General features: G+C 39.7%; 1 protein-coding gene across 1 annotated transcript in view; it reads right to left on the bottom strand.

Moving 5' to 3' along the window:
• SRBD1 (S1 RNA binding domain 1) overlaps positions 1 to 15,786 on the bottom strand; it is a 2,028,107-nt gene that overhangs the window by 971,856 nt on the left and 1,040,465 nt on the right. Inside the window, exon 16 of the mRNA XM_044059932.1 lies at positions 15,196 to 15,278. Coding sequence (XP_043915867.1) covers positions 15,196 to 15,278 — 83 coding nt within the window. The remainder of the gene's footprint in view (positions 1 to 15,195; positions 15,279 to 15,786) is intronic.

Genomic DNA, 15,786 nt, shown 5'->3' with positions numbered 1-15,786 from the left:
GTAAAAATAAGAGTAAAGAACTACAGAATTCCTGAAGGAATGTCAAAAAAATATCTCAACAGTGATTTACTCTGAAGAGCTCCAGAGACCACTTCAATCGTCAAGAGCATCAAACCAGATACAAGGAGATTAGGTGTTGTGGTGCATTATGGGAGAGGAGCTTGAGCATCGGAGCCAAAGTCTTAGCCGCCAGTCTCAAATCCAACCAAATCGGATAACCCACAGATTGAGACTGATAGAAAAGAAAACACTGGATCAAATAGGAAATGTGATGACTTCATGGTAATTGGATTACTGGCCTTTGAGATTGTGTGTAATGGTGTAAAAAAAGACAAAAGTTGATGGTTACCATACTGTGATGGACAAAGTGATTGAAGCTTTATGGTGCATGGCATGCTGTATGGAGTGGAAATAGCAATGTGTTTAAAGAAAGTGTGAGTGTTATGTATTATATGGGTCTACCTGAGTCTACCTGATGAGACCGAAATGCCAAAATTTCAAATCAGAGAAGACAGAGACAAAATTGCTGAAACCTTACATGAACGAACACCGACAAACAAACTCCGGGCAAGTAACCAGTTGTCCTTCATGGTGAACTTCACCCTTTCCCTACTGTAGTGCGATCTTGGAGTCAGTACATTTAGTGGGGGGGATGTGGGGGCAAAGCCCCCACATGGGTGGGTTTAATTTGCTTTGGTTTACAGTTTTTTGTTGTTCTGGAGACGTGGTTAATTACCCAGAGTTTTTTATATATACATATAATGTCTTTGCTTCTTTTGTGATGCCAATGAGAGGTGGAAGAGGAAAATGTGGCCAAGCAACAGCAGCAGCACTTAACAGGCTGGTCTATAATGTAAAGAAAGTTTGTGGAGAATACCTATATGGATACATACATGATGTAAGACGAAATAATCTCTGATCCTTAAATGTGAAATTAATTTGATATTAGTTCATTGATCATGCAGAATGTGGGTAACAATGTCTGCAACTACAGATGTGAGAATAAGTGAATACAAAGAATGGAAATTAAAAAGACACCTGATGGTGTCAGTGGTATGAAAAATATAAGGCAAACTATAGAAGCAAGTAGTGTGTTAAAAAAGAGGAGTGTTCTGGGAGGACATGAGAGTAATTTATCGAATATTGTTTTAAGAGAATAATGAGAAAAGTTTGCCTCCTTAGGCTGGACAATTGTATTTGAGGAAGCAGTAATGAAACATCACAAATGACAGATGAAAAATAACAGTAAACAGTCAAATGCATGTGCTAGACATTCAAAAGGAAAACTAAAGAACAGATACAAAAGAAATAATTAGGAAAGTGTAAGACAATAATTAAAATACAAAGGGATTGGAAAATAGATATTAAAATGGAGATATCCAGATTTAGTTTTGCCTATAGGGAAATAATGAAATGATGCATATAATCAATGGATTACAATATGGTATTATATCTAGAACAACACTGGTTTGTCCTGAATGGTTAATGCAGTTATGTCCTGAAAACAACAGTGCACTGCTGATATAAAACAGGAGCTGTCACAAAACCTCAGTGTGCCAATAATATGTTAAAATGAAAAGAACTGAAAAGGAGGGTTGTGTTGTAAATATGTTTATTTCTGGTTTGTGCTCTTCCTAGGACACTAAAACTGTTATTAAAATATTAATAATACTAAAAAGAAAAAAAAGCACACACGTCAAAAGTAACCTGCAAACATCAGAGATAAGACTGAAATACTATAAACAGACAGGTACAAATTTAGTACAACAATCAAATTGCATAGCCCTTTGAAATCATGATACTGCAGATATTTAACTTGATTGCTCACTTTACACTAAGAAGTGAAAATAACAGATAAGAAATAAATGTACGGGGGCAGAAACAAATGACGATTTGCTCTCAGTTTTATGAGATGAAATATGTTGGAAACTGCATTAAACAGTACATAACTTTGGGTCAGCCTGAGATAATGTTACAGAGAACGGTAATGGAATTTTCCAAAGGAAAGCAATTACTTATGACTTACAGTCGTAAGTACAACTGAATTAGAGCACATTGAATTCTATTTGGAGTAGCAATGACATTAATTTTATATAATTAATGGTATGCAATGGAATTCAGAATCAAAACAGAATTAAAGATAGTGACTGACATCAGAAAAAGTGCTTAGTTGCTGAGCTTGTCAAAAACTACAATCTTGGACAGTAATCACTGCCTAGCAAAACATGATGGTTTTAAGTTCAACAGTAATGCTTCCGTTAACTATTTGTAATAAGGCTGTTCTTTAAATTAAAGAACCAAGATGTATAAATAAGAACACAATGGTATAAATGTGAATGCGGATGTATAACCTGTAATTTAAATGCACCTTTTTGCAACACTGGAAAACAGTCAACCATTCCTGTAATCAGCTAATGACAGGAAAATAACAGTTATCTAGAAGGATAAGTTAATGTACTTTATTTAAATTATAATGTCAAAGGCCACCTATGCAGTGATTATATAATACATCAGACAAATGGATTTCAGAATGTTTCTCTGTTCAAAAGTAAAGGACTGGAGGCAGTTAGCAATTAGAATAATAAGGAGATGTTTTGGCTAAAATCTATGTTGCAATAAATGGGGAACTATCATCACACTCTGTTAGCGACATACAAAATATAACCAAGGTGTCCAAACCTTTTTCACTTTTAAATCAAGAGGTCTGAAATAAATGGATTGTTGTTACACGTACTATCTTTTTGCAAAACTTGCTCAACAGCAGCTATAGTCTATGTCCAAAAGTAAAGTAGTTACACAGTCCAAACCTGAGACAACTCTTTAATCACAATACTAAACAAAACATGGTGATGCCAGGACTAAACATAATTTGGCACTGCTCTGCAGCAAAGTGCTTCAGTAAACAATGCAGCTGCTATCAATAACAATCCATTTTTAAGAAACCAAACTAAACTGTACCACTGCCTGATTGCAAGTTTCTTGCATTACAGAAGGCTATAAATCTCAGTGAAATGGCACTGCTATGGGAGTTCAAATGTATTACTGTGTAAGCTTAGTTTTAATTCTGGAGACACTGAATCAATAAATACACCGTGCGACTTACTCAAATATATTTCATTACTGAACCCCCACAGTGGTTCCTAAAACTTCATCCATATCACATAAACCAAGGCTGTGACATACACAATGTACTACAGAGTGCTCCACAGGTAATATGCATGACCAAGTCAACAAATATCTACGCAAAGAAAAACACCACTAAAAGATACATATTTCAAAAATACACTTGCTGAACTCAGTGATATAACATTTCCTTTTAACACTGCAAACATGACAGAGCATCTGAAAGGTGACCTGGTCTGGTGCAGCTGTCAGAAATGTAACCTTCCAGTGAAATTTAAATGTCATAATTAGGAGAAAAAGACTGCAGATCAAGCAGTGATGCACATGAATGCAATAATGTACAACAGTAGGCCTAAAAGGTACCCTAAATTAATCATCACAGGTCTAGCTGAATCACTTAACTCTAAGCAGCACATGCAACTTGAAGACGAGACCTTCAGCTGTTCTGGTGTAAGTCAAGCACCAATGCATTTTGTTTTTCGATTAAAAAACTTATAGAGTACTTTCATTGCACAGACAGTGATAAGACTAAATGAAAATAAGATCTTATTCAATATGAAAACAAGCTTCAAAGCCGTCAGATGAAGATGGTCTAAAATCTGATGCCATGCTTTCTTTATTGCTCAAATTGTTGTTAATTGTTAACTCTCAACTGTCCTGTAACTGCAAAAAAATACCAAATTTCTTCTTCAACAGATTGGCATGAAATTCTGAATGGTCTATTTGACTCAGTTTGTTTCAACTATTTCCTTGCACTGGTTTAACTTAATTTAGTCCAAAGCAGCGGCATCACCAATGTCATAAATCATGACTTCACTAGCACTGCAAATGCAAGTGATTGTGAGACAAGGTATGACCAGTGTACACCATGATGATAGCTGCATTTACTTGAACACAATCACCTGACCTCCTTGTGCTGTGGTAGAGGGTACTTTAGTGAAGAACTGTGGGACCATGTGCTGGTAAATGTAAGCACATTTATAAACTCTGGCTTTTGTGCACCCTAAACAATATCAACCATCTCCCATGAAGTGTTTTAACAAAAGCAAGCCCCTGAACTTCGCTCATAGCCGAATGCAAGACAATGAAGCTCTAAGGTTTGTCAGTGATCCAGGTTTTGTCCTGCTCCTTTGACCGTCAAGAAAATCTTGCACCCATGCAGTTTGCACACTTGATATCTTTGGTGGGTTAAGATTGCTAAAAGGTAGGTTGTTGTATGCTCAAACCCAAATTAGAATTTCTGAGTCTTTAATATAAAAACATGTTGACTAGGTCAATGCTGACTGAAATGGGAAGGATGTTGTCAGGTCAGTTTCAGACAAAACATTCAGCAGTGCAAAAATGTATTTACTATAAATAAAAAAAAGTTTTGTAATGTTGATTGAACCTACTGTTATTGCCTGATGCTTAATCTAAATGTATTGGTGATTGTTTTCTATTGTATAACTGTTGCTGTTAATAATTTATAGAGTACTATAGGCAATAAGCACAGAGTAGATCAGGCTTCAATGCAAACGTACACATTCCCTATAGAAATAATAATCACTCTGTTTAATGCAGCCCTTTCAATGTAGATTTGATACTGAACTGACAATGGACAGCCTAACTTCCTGTTGCCAGCTCTGACAGCATAGAAAGGATTAACACTTCACAAAGGGGGAGCCACCACGGACCCCGGGAACTACCGTCCAATTAGCCTGACAAGCCTGGTCTGCAAGGCTATGGAATGTATCATCATGGAACTTATAAACAATGACATTAGTAATCTCCAAACTATGGACCCTACCCAGTTCGGGTTTGTAAAAGGCAGATCATGCCTCCTAAACCTGACAGACTTCTTTGAAGCGGTCACCAAAGCCGTAGATGAGGGTAATGTGGTTCACACAGCCTATCTAGATCTTGCCAAGGCTTTCAAAACCATCCCCCTCTTTGGAATTATAGATAAACTCACTAAATTCGGTATAAATCCCTATGTCACAAGATGGGTTGCCAACTGGCTTACTGACAGAACCCATACTGTGAAAGTAGCAGACTCTAAATCCAACTTCAGACCATTGACAAGTGGAGTACTACAGGGTTCAGTCCTAGGTCCTCTCCTGTTTGGTATCTACTTCTCTGAAGTACAGGCTAACACAGAAGGTCTTTGGCTAACAAAGTTCGCAGGTGACTGCAAACTAGGAGCCATAATCAAAACTCCTAACGACGTGGACATCCAACAAAAGGGCCTCACTGAGACAGATGCCTGGTGTCAAAGCCATGGCCTCAAGCTTAATGTAAAAAAGTGCATAGTCATCCCTTTTGGTAAAAACTCTGTAACTATGAACTACCACATAGGCAGTAGTCTACTTAACACCAAAAGTGTGATAAGAGACCTTGGGACATAGGTGGACATTAGTCTCTCCTTTGATAATCACATTGCCACAGTAGTCAGGAAATCCTTCTACGTGGCACACCTCATCACAAAAGGTTTCTTATCCAGGAAAAAAGAGGTCATTGTTCCCCTCTACTTATCACTCATTAGACCCATTATAGAGTACAACGCCCCTTTTGGTATGTACCCCACAAGACATCTACAACAATTGGAAAGGCCGCAGAAATACCTCATAAAGAGGATTACTGGCCTCAAACAGATGACCTACGCAGACCGTCTCAAAAAACTCCAGCTGTACTATGTTGCATATCGCCTACTCAGAGGTGATCTCTGTCTAACATACAAAGCTATGTCAAACCCAGAGCTGTTGGACATGCTCCACTTAAAGAAATCCCAATCCCTCCGAGCTACACACTCTAGGGACCTAAACCTTGTCACCACAATAAACAGTACATGCTGGAGGGATAGATTCCTGTCCCAGAGACTTCCCATACTCTGGAACAAACTACCTATCTATATCAAACAAAGCTCCTCATTAGCACTCTTCAATAAAAATCTTGATGACTGGATGGGAGATGGGAAATTCACCCCGAGGATCACTTCTGTGGCTCTGCTTGACAGGGGCACAGGAAAATAATTTTCTTGGGTGGCAAAAGCCAGGGTACTGTTTGACTAGGCTTATATAGGCCCTAGGGCCAACAGCCTAGTACCTACCTATGAACAAATGAACCACCAAACCGATAAAAACAGTACATTCTTCTTTTATATTTAATTTACTTATTTTTGAAGGACTATGGCCATATGCAGGAACACTGCCTACTGTATCCCAGAATTAATATACCTAATTCCAAGGTTGCTGCAAAATAGGGAGAGTTAAATCTAAGACCACAATAAACTTGGTTAAAAAATGCTTTCAGTCATTTATTTACTTACTTTTCTTTACTGAGACAGTCCAGTTGGGCAGTGTCCCTTTTCAGCACGGACCCAAAATAAAAGGCTCCAAGACTCAAAGAAATACAAAGACAAGTCTTATACAGTTGAAGAAGTTCGAGAGGCAACACCTGTCACCATGGGAAATGATGTCTGGGATCCCTTATCAGTCTGCCCCTCTTGTAAAGGTATCATCCCCCATTGTCAAACCATTCACAAATTAGTGATGTTCATATATGAAGGCTATTGGTACCTCCACCAAACAAATGTTTTGTTGTTCAGGGATTTCTTGAAAGCAAATCTCCTTAGCTTCTTAGTGGCCTAAATAATTTCCACTACATTCCTACTCAGACTGACACTATTAATACAGACAAAGCCTTTACCTCCAGTTTTACTCCACTGTAAACAGCATTATAAAGATAGGAGTAATTACCCATACCAAATTCTCAGGACACCTTTTAAAAAGCTGTTATGGTGGAACACTACATTAAAGGTAGGTTGTGCTCTTCCTAATCTTGTAATACTTTTTGAAAGGGTAACTCAAGCAGTTGGTGGGTATGCAGTGCACACTGCATAACTGGATTTGGCCAAGGTGTTTGTTGCTATCCCCATGTAGGCATTGCTGGCAAACTGGTGAGCCTAAACACTATTTCACCTTCAGGAACTGCTGCACAACTGAGCTAAGCAAAATTAGTTCCCATATCTCTTGTCAGCATACTTTCTAACAATAAATCTATGACTCCAGAGACTGCGTGTATTGACACCCATCTGTTGCAGAAGCATCTCTGTAGCTTCTTCACATGTAGTCTTGTTAGACAGATCATTAGTATGCAAGATGTCATGTACCCCAAGAACTGTCAGGAATTCCCTTTTCCGTGATGGTGCTCTGTTCCAAGATAGTCTGGAGGTAATGGACAATGGCAGTACTTTTCAAGGGAAAGAAAAGCCCTCTGTAGAGGTCTGCGTCTAGATACATTTGCGACAATTCCAGTTGTTCAAGAATTCTGAAATTCTTTCCTTACTACTATGATTGTCCTTATTTGAGAGGGATAATGCAATGGACAGAGTTTTCCATTAATGAAGCAGAAAAAAGTCCGTAAGTCATTTACTAGCTTGCTTTCTCTTATTCCCTTATTGAAAGGAATGGGCTTAAAAGATTCTGGATCTTTGGACACTTTCTGCAGAAAGTACAGTTGTGTACACTTACCATAAATGTAGATGTTAGAGTGTATTCACTGTTGCAGTCATTACATTTGGGTTATCTGCTTGCAGGTTGCCCTCAGTCGGCCTGATTAACAAAGTCTTGGGTCCTGCATCAGTTGCTGTCCCTTCTTCCATGACGTCAGGTCGTCAGGGGTATAAAACATGCAGCTGACGCCATTACATCAGTTTTTCTTGCCCCAGATGTCAGATGCCCCCCTAATGGGAAGCAATTAAACATAAAAGCACAAAGATATACCTCCAACAAAAAAGCAAATACACCAAAAAGGCTTTTAAGCATAGTAAAGGAAAGTAGAGGTATAGCCAAAAGAAGTTAGGGGGCTGAAGGGAGGGTAACCAGGACTGCAACAGTGAATACACTTGAACATCTACATTTATGGTAAGTGTGCACAACTGTACTATGTTCTTCGTGTTTCACTGTTGCAGTCATTACATTTGGGTAGATTCCCAAAGCTATGGTTGGGAGAAGGAGTTTAGATAGCATTAAGGCCAGCTATAAGGCCCTGCAAGACTGCAGTGGCAAAGCCAGCTCTGGATTTAGAGAAAACTGACAAATGATAATGCTTGGTGAAAGTATGTACAGAGCTCCAGGTAGCAGCTTCTAGGATGTCCCTTGGTAGGGATGCCTCTAAGAAAGGCTGTAGAGGTAGATGCAGCCCTGGTGGAGTGAGGTCTGATCCCCCGGGGATAGGTTTTCCATGGTGCTTGTAGCCAAAATGAATATAATGGCTTATCCATTTAGAAATGGTTTGCTTTGAAATAGCCTTCCCCTCTGCCTCTGCAGCAAATGCTACCAGCAGTTGTTCAGATTTCCTTTGAGGTTTAGTCCTGTCCAAGTAGAATCTAAGTTGTCTGTGCACATCTAAGGAATGCAGTATCTGTTCCTCTTTATTCTGTGGATTGGGAAAGAAGGTTGGCAAATGAATGGACTGATTAAGAGACACACTGGATACCACCTTGGGCATGAAGGATGGATTGGTTCTGATGGACACCCAGATATCCTTCTAGCTGAAGAGATTGCTAAAAGGAAAGCTGTTTTCCAAGAAAGAAATTTTAAGTCTGCAGTAGCAGCTGGCTCGAAAGGTGGTAGAGTGAGTTTCTCCAAGACAAAGTTAAGGTCCCAGGCAGGGGTTGGAGCTCTCCTGGGTGGTCTCAAATTTTTGGCCCCTCTGAGGAACTGCTTGAACAGTGGATGAGAGAAGAGGGGAGGTTCTGTGTTATAATAAGCTGAAATGGCTGAGACATGGATTTTAATGGAGGAAAAAGTCAGGCCCTTGTGAAGCATCTCAGTTAAGTATTGTAAAATCTGAAGTAAATTGGGTGCTGCTGTGCTCATCCTTGAGACTGGTTCCAGGCACAGAATCTTTTCCATTTTTCAGCATAAGATTTTCTAGTACTAGGCCTCCTTGCCTCTAAGATGATATGCATCACAGGTTTGCTGAGGGATGGTAAAGGAGAGATTAAGTAATTAGCCAGGCTGCAAGGTTCAGTGCTGAAAGCTGAGGGTGCAGAATCTAGTTCTCCTGCTGAGACAGCAGGGAAGGAGTCTGAGGCAGGTGCCATGGAGATAACCGTGACACAGTGTGCAGGAAGGGGTACCAGTGTTGGCGCGGCCAGTCTGGAGCAATCAAAATCATCCTTGGTATGTCCTGCTTGATTTTTAGTAGTACTTTGGAGAGCAGAGGCATAGGGGGGAAGGCATAGACTGATAGGTTTTTCCAGTTGAAGGACAGAGCATCCACTTACCAGGCTTGTTTGTGGGGAGTCCTTGTGCAAAATTTGTCCTGTTGTTAGTTCTGGGGAGAGGCAAACAGGTCTGTATCTGGGCTCCCCCATTTGCTTGTCAACATGTTGAAAATCCTTGGTTCCAGTTTCCACTTGTGTGGGTCCATGAAGTTTCTGCTTAGTCCATCTGCCAGTGTATTTAATTTTCCTGGCAGGAATTGAGCTTGTAAGTGCACTTGGTAGCTCAAGGCTGTGTTCCACAATGTCATGGCTAGTCTGCAGAGGGGGTAAGAATGTGTACCCCCCCTGCTTGTTTATGTACAACATAACAGTGGTGTTTGTCCATCTTTACCATTAGTTGTCCTGGAAGAATATGGTCCTTGAAGGCTGTCAGAGCATTCTGTACAGCTAACATTTCTTTTTGATTGATATGCAGGTGCATTTGACTTGGGTTCCATTTGCCCTGAATGCACTTCCCTGCCAGGTGAGCCCCCCCATGCATAGTCTGATGCATCTGTTGTTAGGGTTTGGGCGGCAGGGGGTGGTGTGAAAGGTAGTCCCTTGTTTTGGTCACAGGCCTCTGCCCACCAAAGGAACTCTAGGCGTAGGCAAGGTATGATAGGAATCATTGTTTCTAGGTCTTGAGAATGTTGACACCATAGGCTTTTTCGATACCACTGTAGTTTCCTCATATGCAGTCTTGCACATGGAATTAGAAGAATGCAGGAGGCCATGAACCCCAAGGCTTGCAGTATTTGTCTTGCAGATAGCAGGGTTTTTGTGGCCACTTGTTTGAAGTAGGTTGTCAAATGAATTTGCTTTTCTGGCGTGAGGTAAGCCATCTGGGAAGTTGTATTCAAGCTTGCTCCCAGGAATATAATTTGCTGACAGGGTACCAGGTGTGATTTCTTTCGTTTATGGTGTACCCCAGACAAGTTAGAACCCTTTTTACAAAGGCCAGATGATTCAAAACTATGTCCTGGCTTTCTGCCCGAATTAGACAATCGTCCAGGTATGGGTATATCTGAATATTTCTTTGCCTGCAAAATGCAATAACTGGAGCTAGGCACTTTGTGAATACTCTGGGCGCAGTAGATAAGCCAAAGGGCAGTGCAGAAAACTGATAGTGCGTGTAGCCTGCTTTGAAGCGTAAGGTATCTTCTGCAAGATTCCCTGATTGGGATGTGCAGGTATGCTTCTTTTAAATCTAGTGTTGCCAACCAGGCATCTTTGCCTAGCATAGGAAGTAATTGGTGAAGAGTCAGCATCTTGAATTTTGGAATCTCCAAAAAGGTGTTTAAAGTAGACAGATCCAGGACAGGACGCCACAAATTGTCTTTTCTGGGTACCAGGAAAAGTCTCGAGTAAAAACCTTGCCCCTTTTCCTCTTCTGGTACCAGTTGAATAGCCCCCATGCTTAAGAGAGAAAAAAATGAAGAGATATTCCCTTTTGCTGAGGTAAACTGTCCAATAAATAATCCACAAACCTAAAGACAGCTGGTTCACCCAGGCTAACACTGTGCTGAAAAGCAAATAAACTGTCTATGCAATCCAGTAATAAAAGTTCTGTTAAAATCCAGAATTTAATGAAAAGAATGAAATAAAACAAAATAAGAACAAAAAAAAAAAAAAAAAAAATTAAGTCCCTTGTCCAACGATAAACGCTTTCGAATAGTTCTTCTTCAGATCGTATGCTTAAGAGAGAAAGTACTTGTTTTTGGGCTTCTGCCCACTGATTTGGGGGTAGGTCTGGCCACCAACTTGGTGTTGGCAACATGTGGAAGTGAAATCTGTATCCCTGGGACACTATATTTAAAACCCATTTGTCCTGAGTAACGAGTTCTCAATTCTTTGCATGAAGAGCAATCTTTTCCCCCAAAGGGACAGTCAGTTGATAAGTGCTTGGAAATTTTAAAAGGAAGTCATTGAGACAGTTTACTATAGGGGGGAGTATTATTATTCCCAGACGTGGAAGTGGAGGCCCCCCACTGCTTAGTTCTGTGAGTCCCCTGGGACTGAAACCTGGGGTTTTTGCTGTGTCTGGGTTTGACTTGAGGACACCTGGAAGGGGCTGGAAAGGACCAATTCTTAGAGGGTCAGTGCCTACTAAATCTAGGAGGCTGAACTTGTAAAAAATCTTTAACAGTTTGTATAGATTTAGCTTTATCTTCCATCCTTTTAAGAACTTCCCCAGCCTTGTTGCCAAACAGGTGGTCCTGATTTAAAGGAGCATCCAACAATTTATCTTTAACACAATCAGGCAAAGATTGCTCCTTAAGCCAAGCATGCCTTCTGAGCACAAACCCAGTAACAGCAGCCCTGCAAGAGGCCTCTAATGAATCAAAACCACATTGCAAAGTATGTTTTCCAACTTGTTAGGCAGAATGCATTAAATCCTGTAATTCTTTATTTTCCACACAGTCAGGAATCAACATAATTGTCTGTTTAAGCAGTACAATAACATGTTGCTGATATTTTAACATATGAAACTGGCAGTTTAAAACTCTAATGGCCAAGGTTGCAGAAGTGTAAACCTTCTTACCCCATCTATCCAGCGCCCTGGAGTCTCTATCAGAAGGGGTAGGATTTTTAGCAGTAGAAGCCTTAATGCCCTTTGGGCCCTGAGAAATGGTTTCAGGATCCGCAACAGGATTTTTGAAAAGGAATTTGTGGGAGTCAGGAACCCTGTAGTATCTGTCTGGCTTACAAGGGGCCGGAGGCAGAGAATCAGGAGCCATACTAGATTCTGAAAACACATCATCAACAATGTCTAGAACAGGAGGTATAGCCAAAGACCTATGCTGAGGAAGAAGAAGAAAATCCCTAAGCCTCTTTTTAGATTCAGAAAAATCCTGACTTTCCCAGTGGAAATGTACCCTTAAGGTATGTAAAATTTCCCCAAAAGAAAAATCCTCAGAGGGAGAAGCAGAAGGAATGGAATCCTCTGCATCAGAGTCCTCATAAGTAGGTATAGACAAATCCTGTTCATTAGAAGAGTCAGAAGAAATAGAGTCCTGTTCAGAAGATTCATAGTCAATTTCAGCACTAGGCCTCTTAGAAGGGGGGGGGGTTAACTACCCCTGATTAGAGTAATTAAATATTCAGCCATTTTGATCATTTGTTTTTTAGGCATAGGGGCCTGCACATGTGGCCTGGGCATCGTTATTTTAGACATAGATCAAGATTTTGGCCTTAATATTGAAGATGGTGTCAGTTTAATATACAAATCTGTAGGCCTGAACACACCCTCAGAAGCCGGTGCCTGCACAGCGGCTCTGGACACATCCAAGGTAGAGACATCCATGGGTTCCATAATTGAAGCATCTTGCGGCATACCAGACTCCGAATGGGTCTCAGTAGAGGCCTGTGAATCAGTGGGTATCAGGGGCTGCGAAAGCGCCTCACTGAGTACCGGCGAACTGTCGCCTGGCTTAGGAGAAGCATCGTCGGCAGTTTTGGACCTCAGCGGCCTGTCTCTGTCTTTTTCTTTGCATTTTTTCGGTATTCCAGTAGTCAGATTGCTAACCGACGTCATTTCTGGATAATTAAATCGTGATACAAAATATTTAGATGCAAAAATGTACCAACGATGGATAGTATGCTGATTAAATAAAGCACAGAACTGGCAACAAGGTATGTCATGGTCAGGGCCTAGGCAAGGAATATAGTACAATGGAAATCCTTATGAGGTATTTGCTTCCCACAAGTAATACAATTAACTTTTACTGACATCGGTAAGGAGCAAGAAAAAGTTTCCCCAATGGGGTACTTAGCTTTTTAGTTGAAGACTTCGGTTCTGAAACTCGAAAACAAAAATTTCAGGAGTCGGCCGACCAGCACTTGCGAACTGCTTCTGCTTCGGGCACCATGCGGCAAGAAAGACTGTTGTAATGGTGTCGGCTGCATGTTTTATACCCCTGACGACATGACGTTATGGAAGAAGGGACAGCAACTGACGCAGGACCCAAGACTTTGTTAATCAGGCTGACCGAGAGCAACCTGCCAGCAGATTACCCAAATGTAATGACTGCAACAGTGAAACACGAAGAACATCCTTTCTGAGACAAACCCAAATATCAGATTTCTGATGTAAAAATTGATTTCTGATGTAAAATTTGTTTCTATCAGTTTCTGAAGTATCACTACCTTTTCAGAGTCAAAAGAACAGAAATGCCCCAGATGTTAATCAGAATGTACTGGAATGTGTGACTCTATGATGACTCTAATCCACAATTACTGCTTTACTGGGGTTCTTTAAGTAATTTATATTAGGCTGCTTAGACATCTTCAAAAGGCTTACTTTGTTTTAAACACCACAGCAAATCAGTGCAAATGCAGAACAGAATAGCTTCCTCATGATACTTTTCAAAAGTTTACAAACGGTGAGAAAAAATGATCTCAAAACACGTCTCCTGGTATGATGTGCAAAACTTAACAATTTGTTCTGACAGAACTGTTTCAAATAGTTAAGTAATTAAGACATCTTTGGAGAGGAAAATGACTACTTAAAATGCAACTTAACTTGAGTTCCACACCCCACCCCTTGCATATCAGCTCAGTCAAGTGACAGGGAGCTAATGTAGCCCAATTAAATATTTGATTCCCTGCCAGAGACAATGAAACAGCAATACTCCCAAGATAATATGACAGCCAAGAGAAATAAAACTGTCATGAAAAAATAAGTTATGACATTCTACTGTAATATTTTTACTCCAGTACAGACATCAAAATTAAAGATGCACACTGGTGCAGTTTTGCAAACTTCAGCATACACATAGCAAATAAAGCCAGTTGCACATGGGCAGCTAACCATTAGGAAAACAATCCATAAATTTCACAAAAGAAAGAAAACTTACTGGAGTGTAGCACAGAAGTTACTCCTCTGAAAATGCTGAATAGCCATCAAGCTGTGCCTACTCCTGAGATAGGGAGTATAATGTTTCAGTACTCAATGTCACAATCTGAAGCAGCAAACAGGGGCCTCAGGCAGAGGCTTTAATCAACTGCTTGAGTAAACATAATTAGTTGTGGATATCCCTTAAAAGGACCCTAATCTATAAGTAAATATTGCAACTAGAAATTAAGTCCATATTATTATTGTTCTTTCCAAGAAATCATAATTAAGAAAGGTGTTAATGAAATTATTTCGAGCTACAAGTACGACTGCATAGCTCTCAACCAATCAGGGTCAGGGACAAATCCATAAACAATCATGGACAATCAGGAACACTTTTAAAATATTAGTACTATTAACCTGGGGCATTGGCAAAATAAGTGTGTGAATTATTACACATTTTCTAAAGTAAAGGAAGTCTATAACTCCAATTATTGTCATTATTTATTAAGTACAATTCACCACCTTTTCTCCAAATACCACCAATTTTAGGAGAGATTAAGAAGGACGGAGCTAAAATCTGAGTCAAAATCAGGGACATCCTTGAAAATCAGAGACAGGTGAGACGTATGTATAACTAAGGCGAGGTGGGGCTAGAACAACAGTGGGAAGGAAAACTTAGCAGAAGTAAATGCCACTATAGTATTAAGCAGCAATTTTGCTTCAAACAGCTGTAGTGTTAAAAAACTGTTCACAAAAGAATATGCAGCATTGAATATGATGTTAATGTAGCCATTCAAGATCAGTCTATCCAAATTCTTCTTAGCAAAATTGCTCTACAAGAGAATACATGTCAAGTCTATAAAGCTAGTGGGCATGAAAACTATTATTTATCACTCATCTATGAAAAAGGTAAACATCATGTCTAGAATTTTTAAATTAGTGTGTAATGATGTAAGTATACAGCTGTCTACACACCAAGTACCCTTACCTGGTACATTCCTACTCCAATATGTTTTGGCTCGATTTTTACTAGTTCTGCTAAAGGATCTTGCACACGTCTTGCAATGGAAACTGAAACAAAGAATTTGAAAATACCATTGTTCAATGTAGCATATTTATAAACAAATTCAAATACATTAATGGCATTTAAGCTCACACAGACTAATAAATGTGCTCACCTGACTCTGGCTGTGACTCTAGAAGAGAGTCTGCTGATATACTATTTATTTATTTACTAAAGATTTTAGTGAATGAATAGGGGCACTAGAGAAGAAATTAGCACGAGAAGTTACATTGTAACTTTAACAGTAAAACAAGAAAAACATTTTCTATCTCCCATAAATTACTAATTATTATTACACACACTTTACAGGTGGTAACAGTATCTACAAGTAGAACTCAAACAAAGTAAAACCATTGTTGCAAATAAGAAACTACAATATAATGTGGGATGTCAAAGGGACAATTTAGTAGAAATGGTACAGGACAAATTAAGAAAGAAATGCACCATGCGTTCAAACACAAATGTAGCAGGTAAATTTTGAAATATGACTGACAATGCAACTGTTGAGTTCAGGTA

Source organism: Protopterus annectens, chromosome 1.part0 (assembly GCF_019279795.1).
Source record: "Protopterus annectens isolate FY-2018-M chromosome 1.part0, PAN1.0, whole genome shotgun sequence".
NCBI lineage: Eukaryota > Metazoa > Chordata > Ceratodontiformes > Protopteridae > Protopterus > Protopterus annectens.
This window is presented reverse-complemented; position numbering and strand designations above follow the sequence as displayed.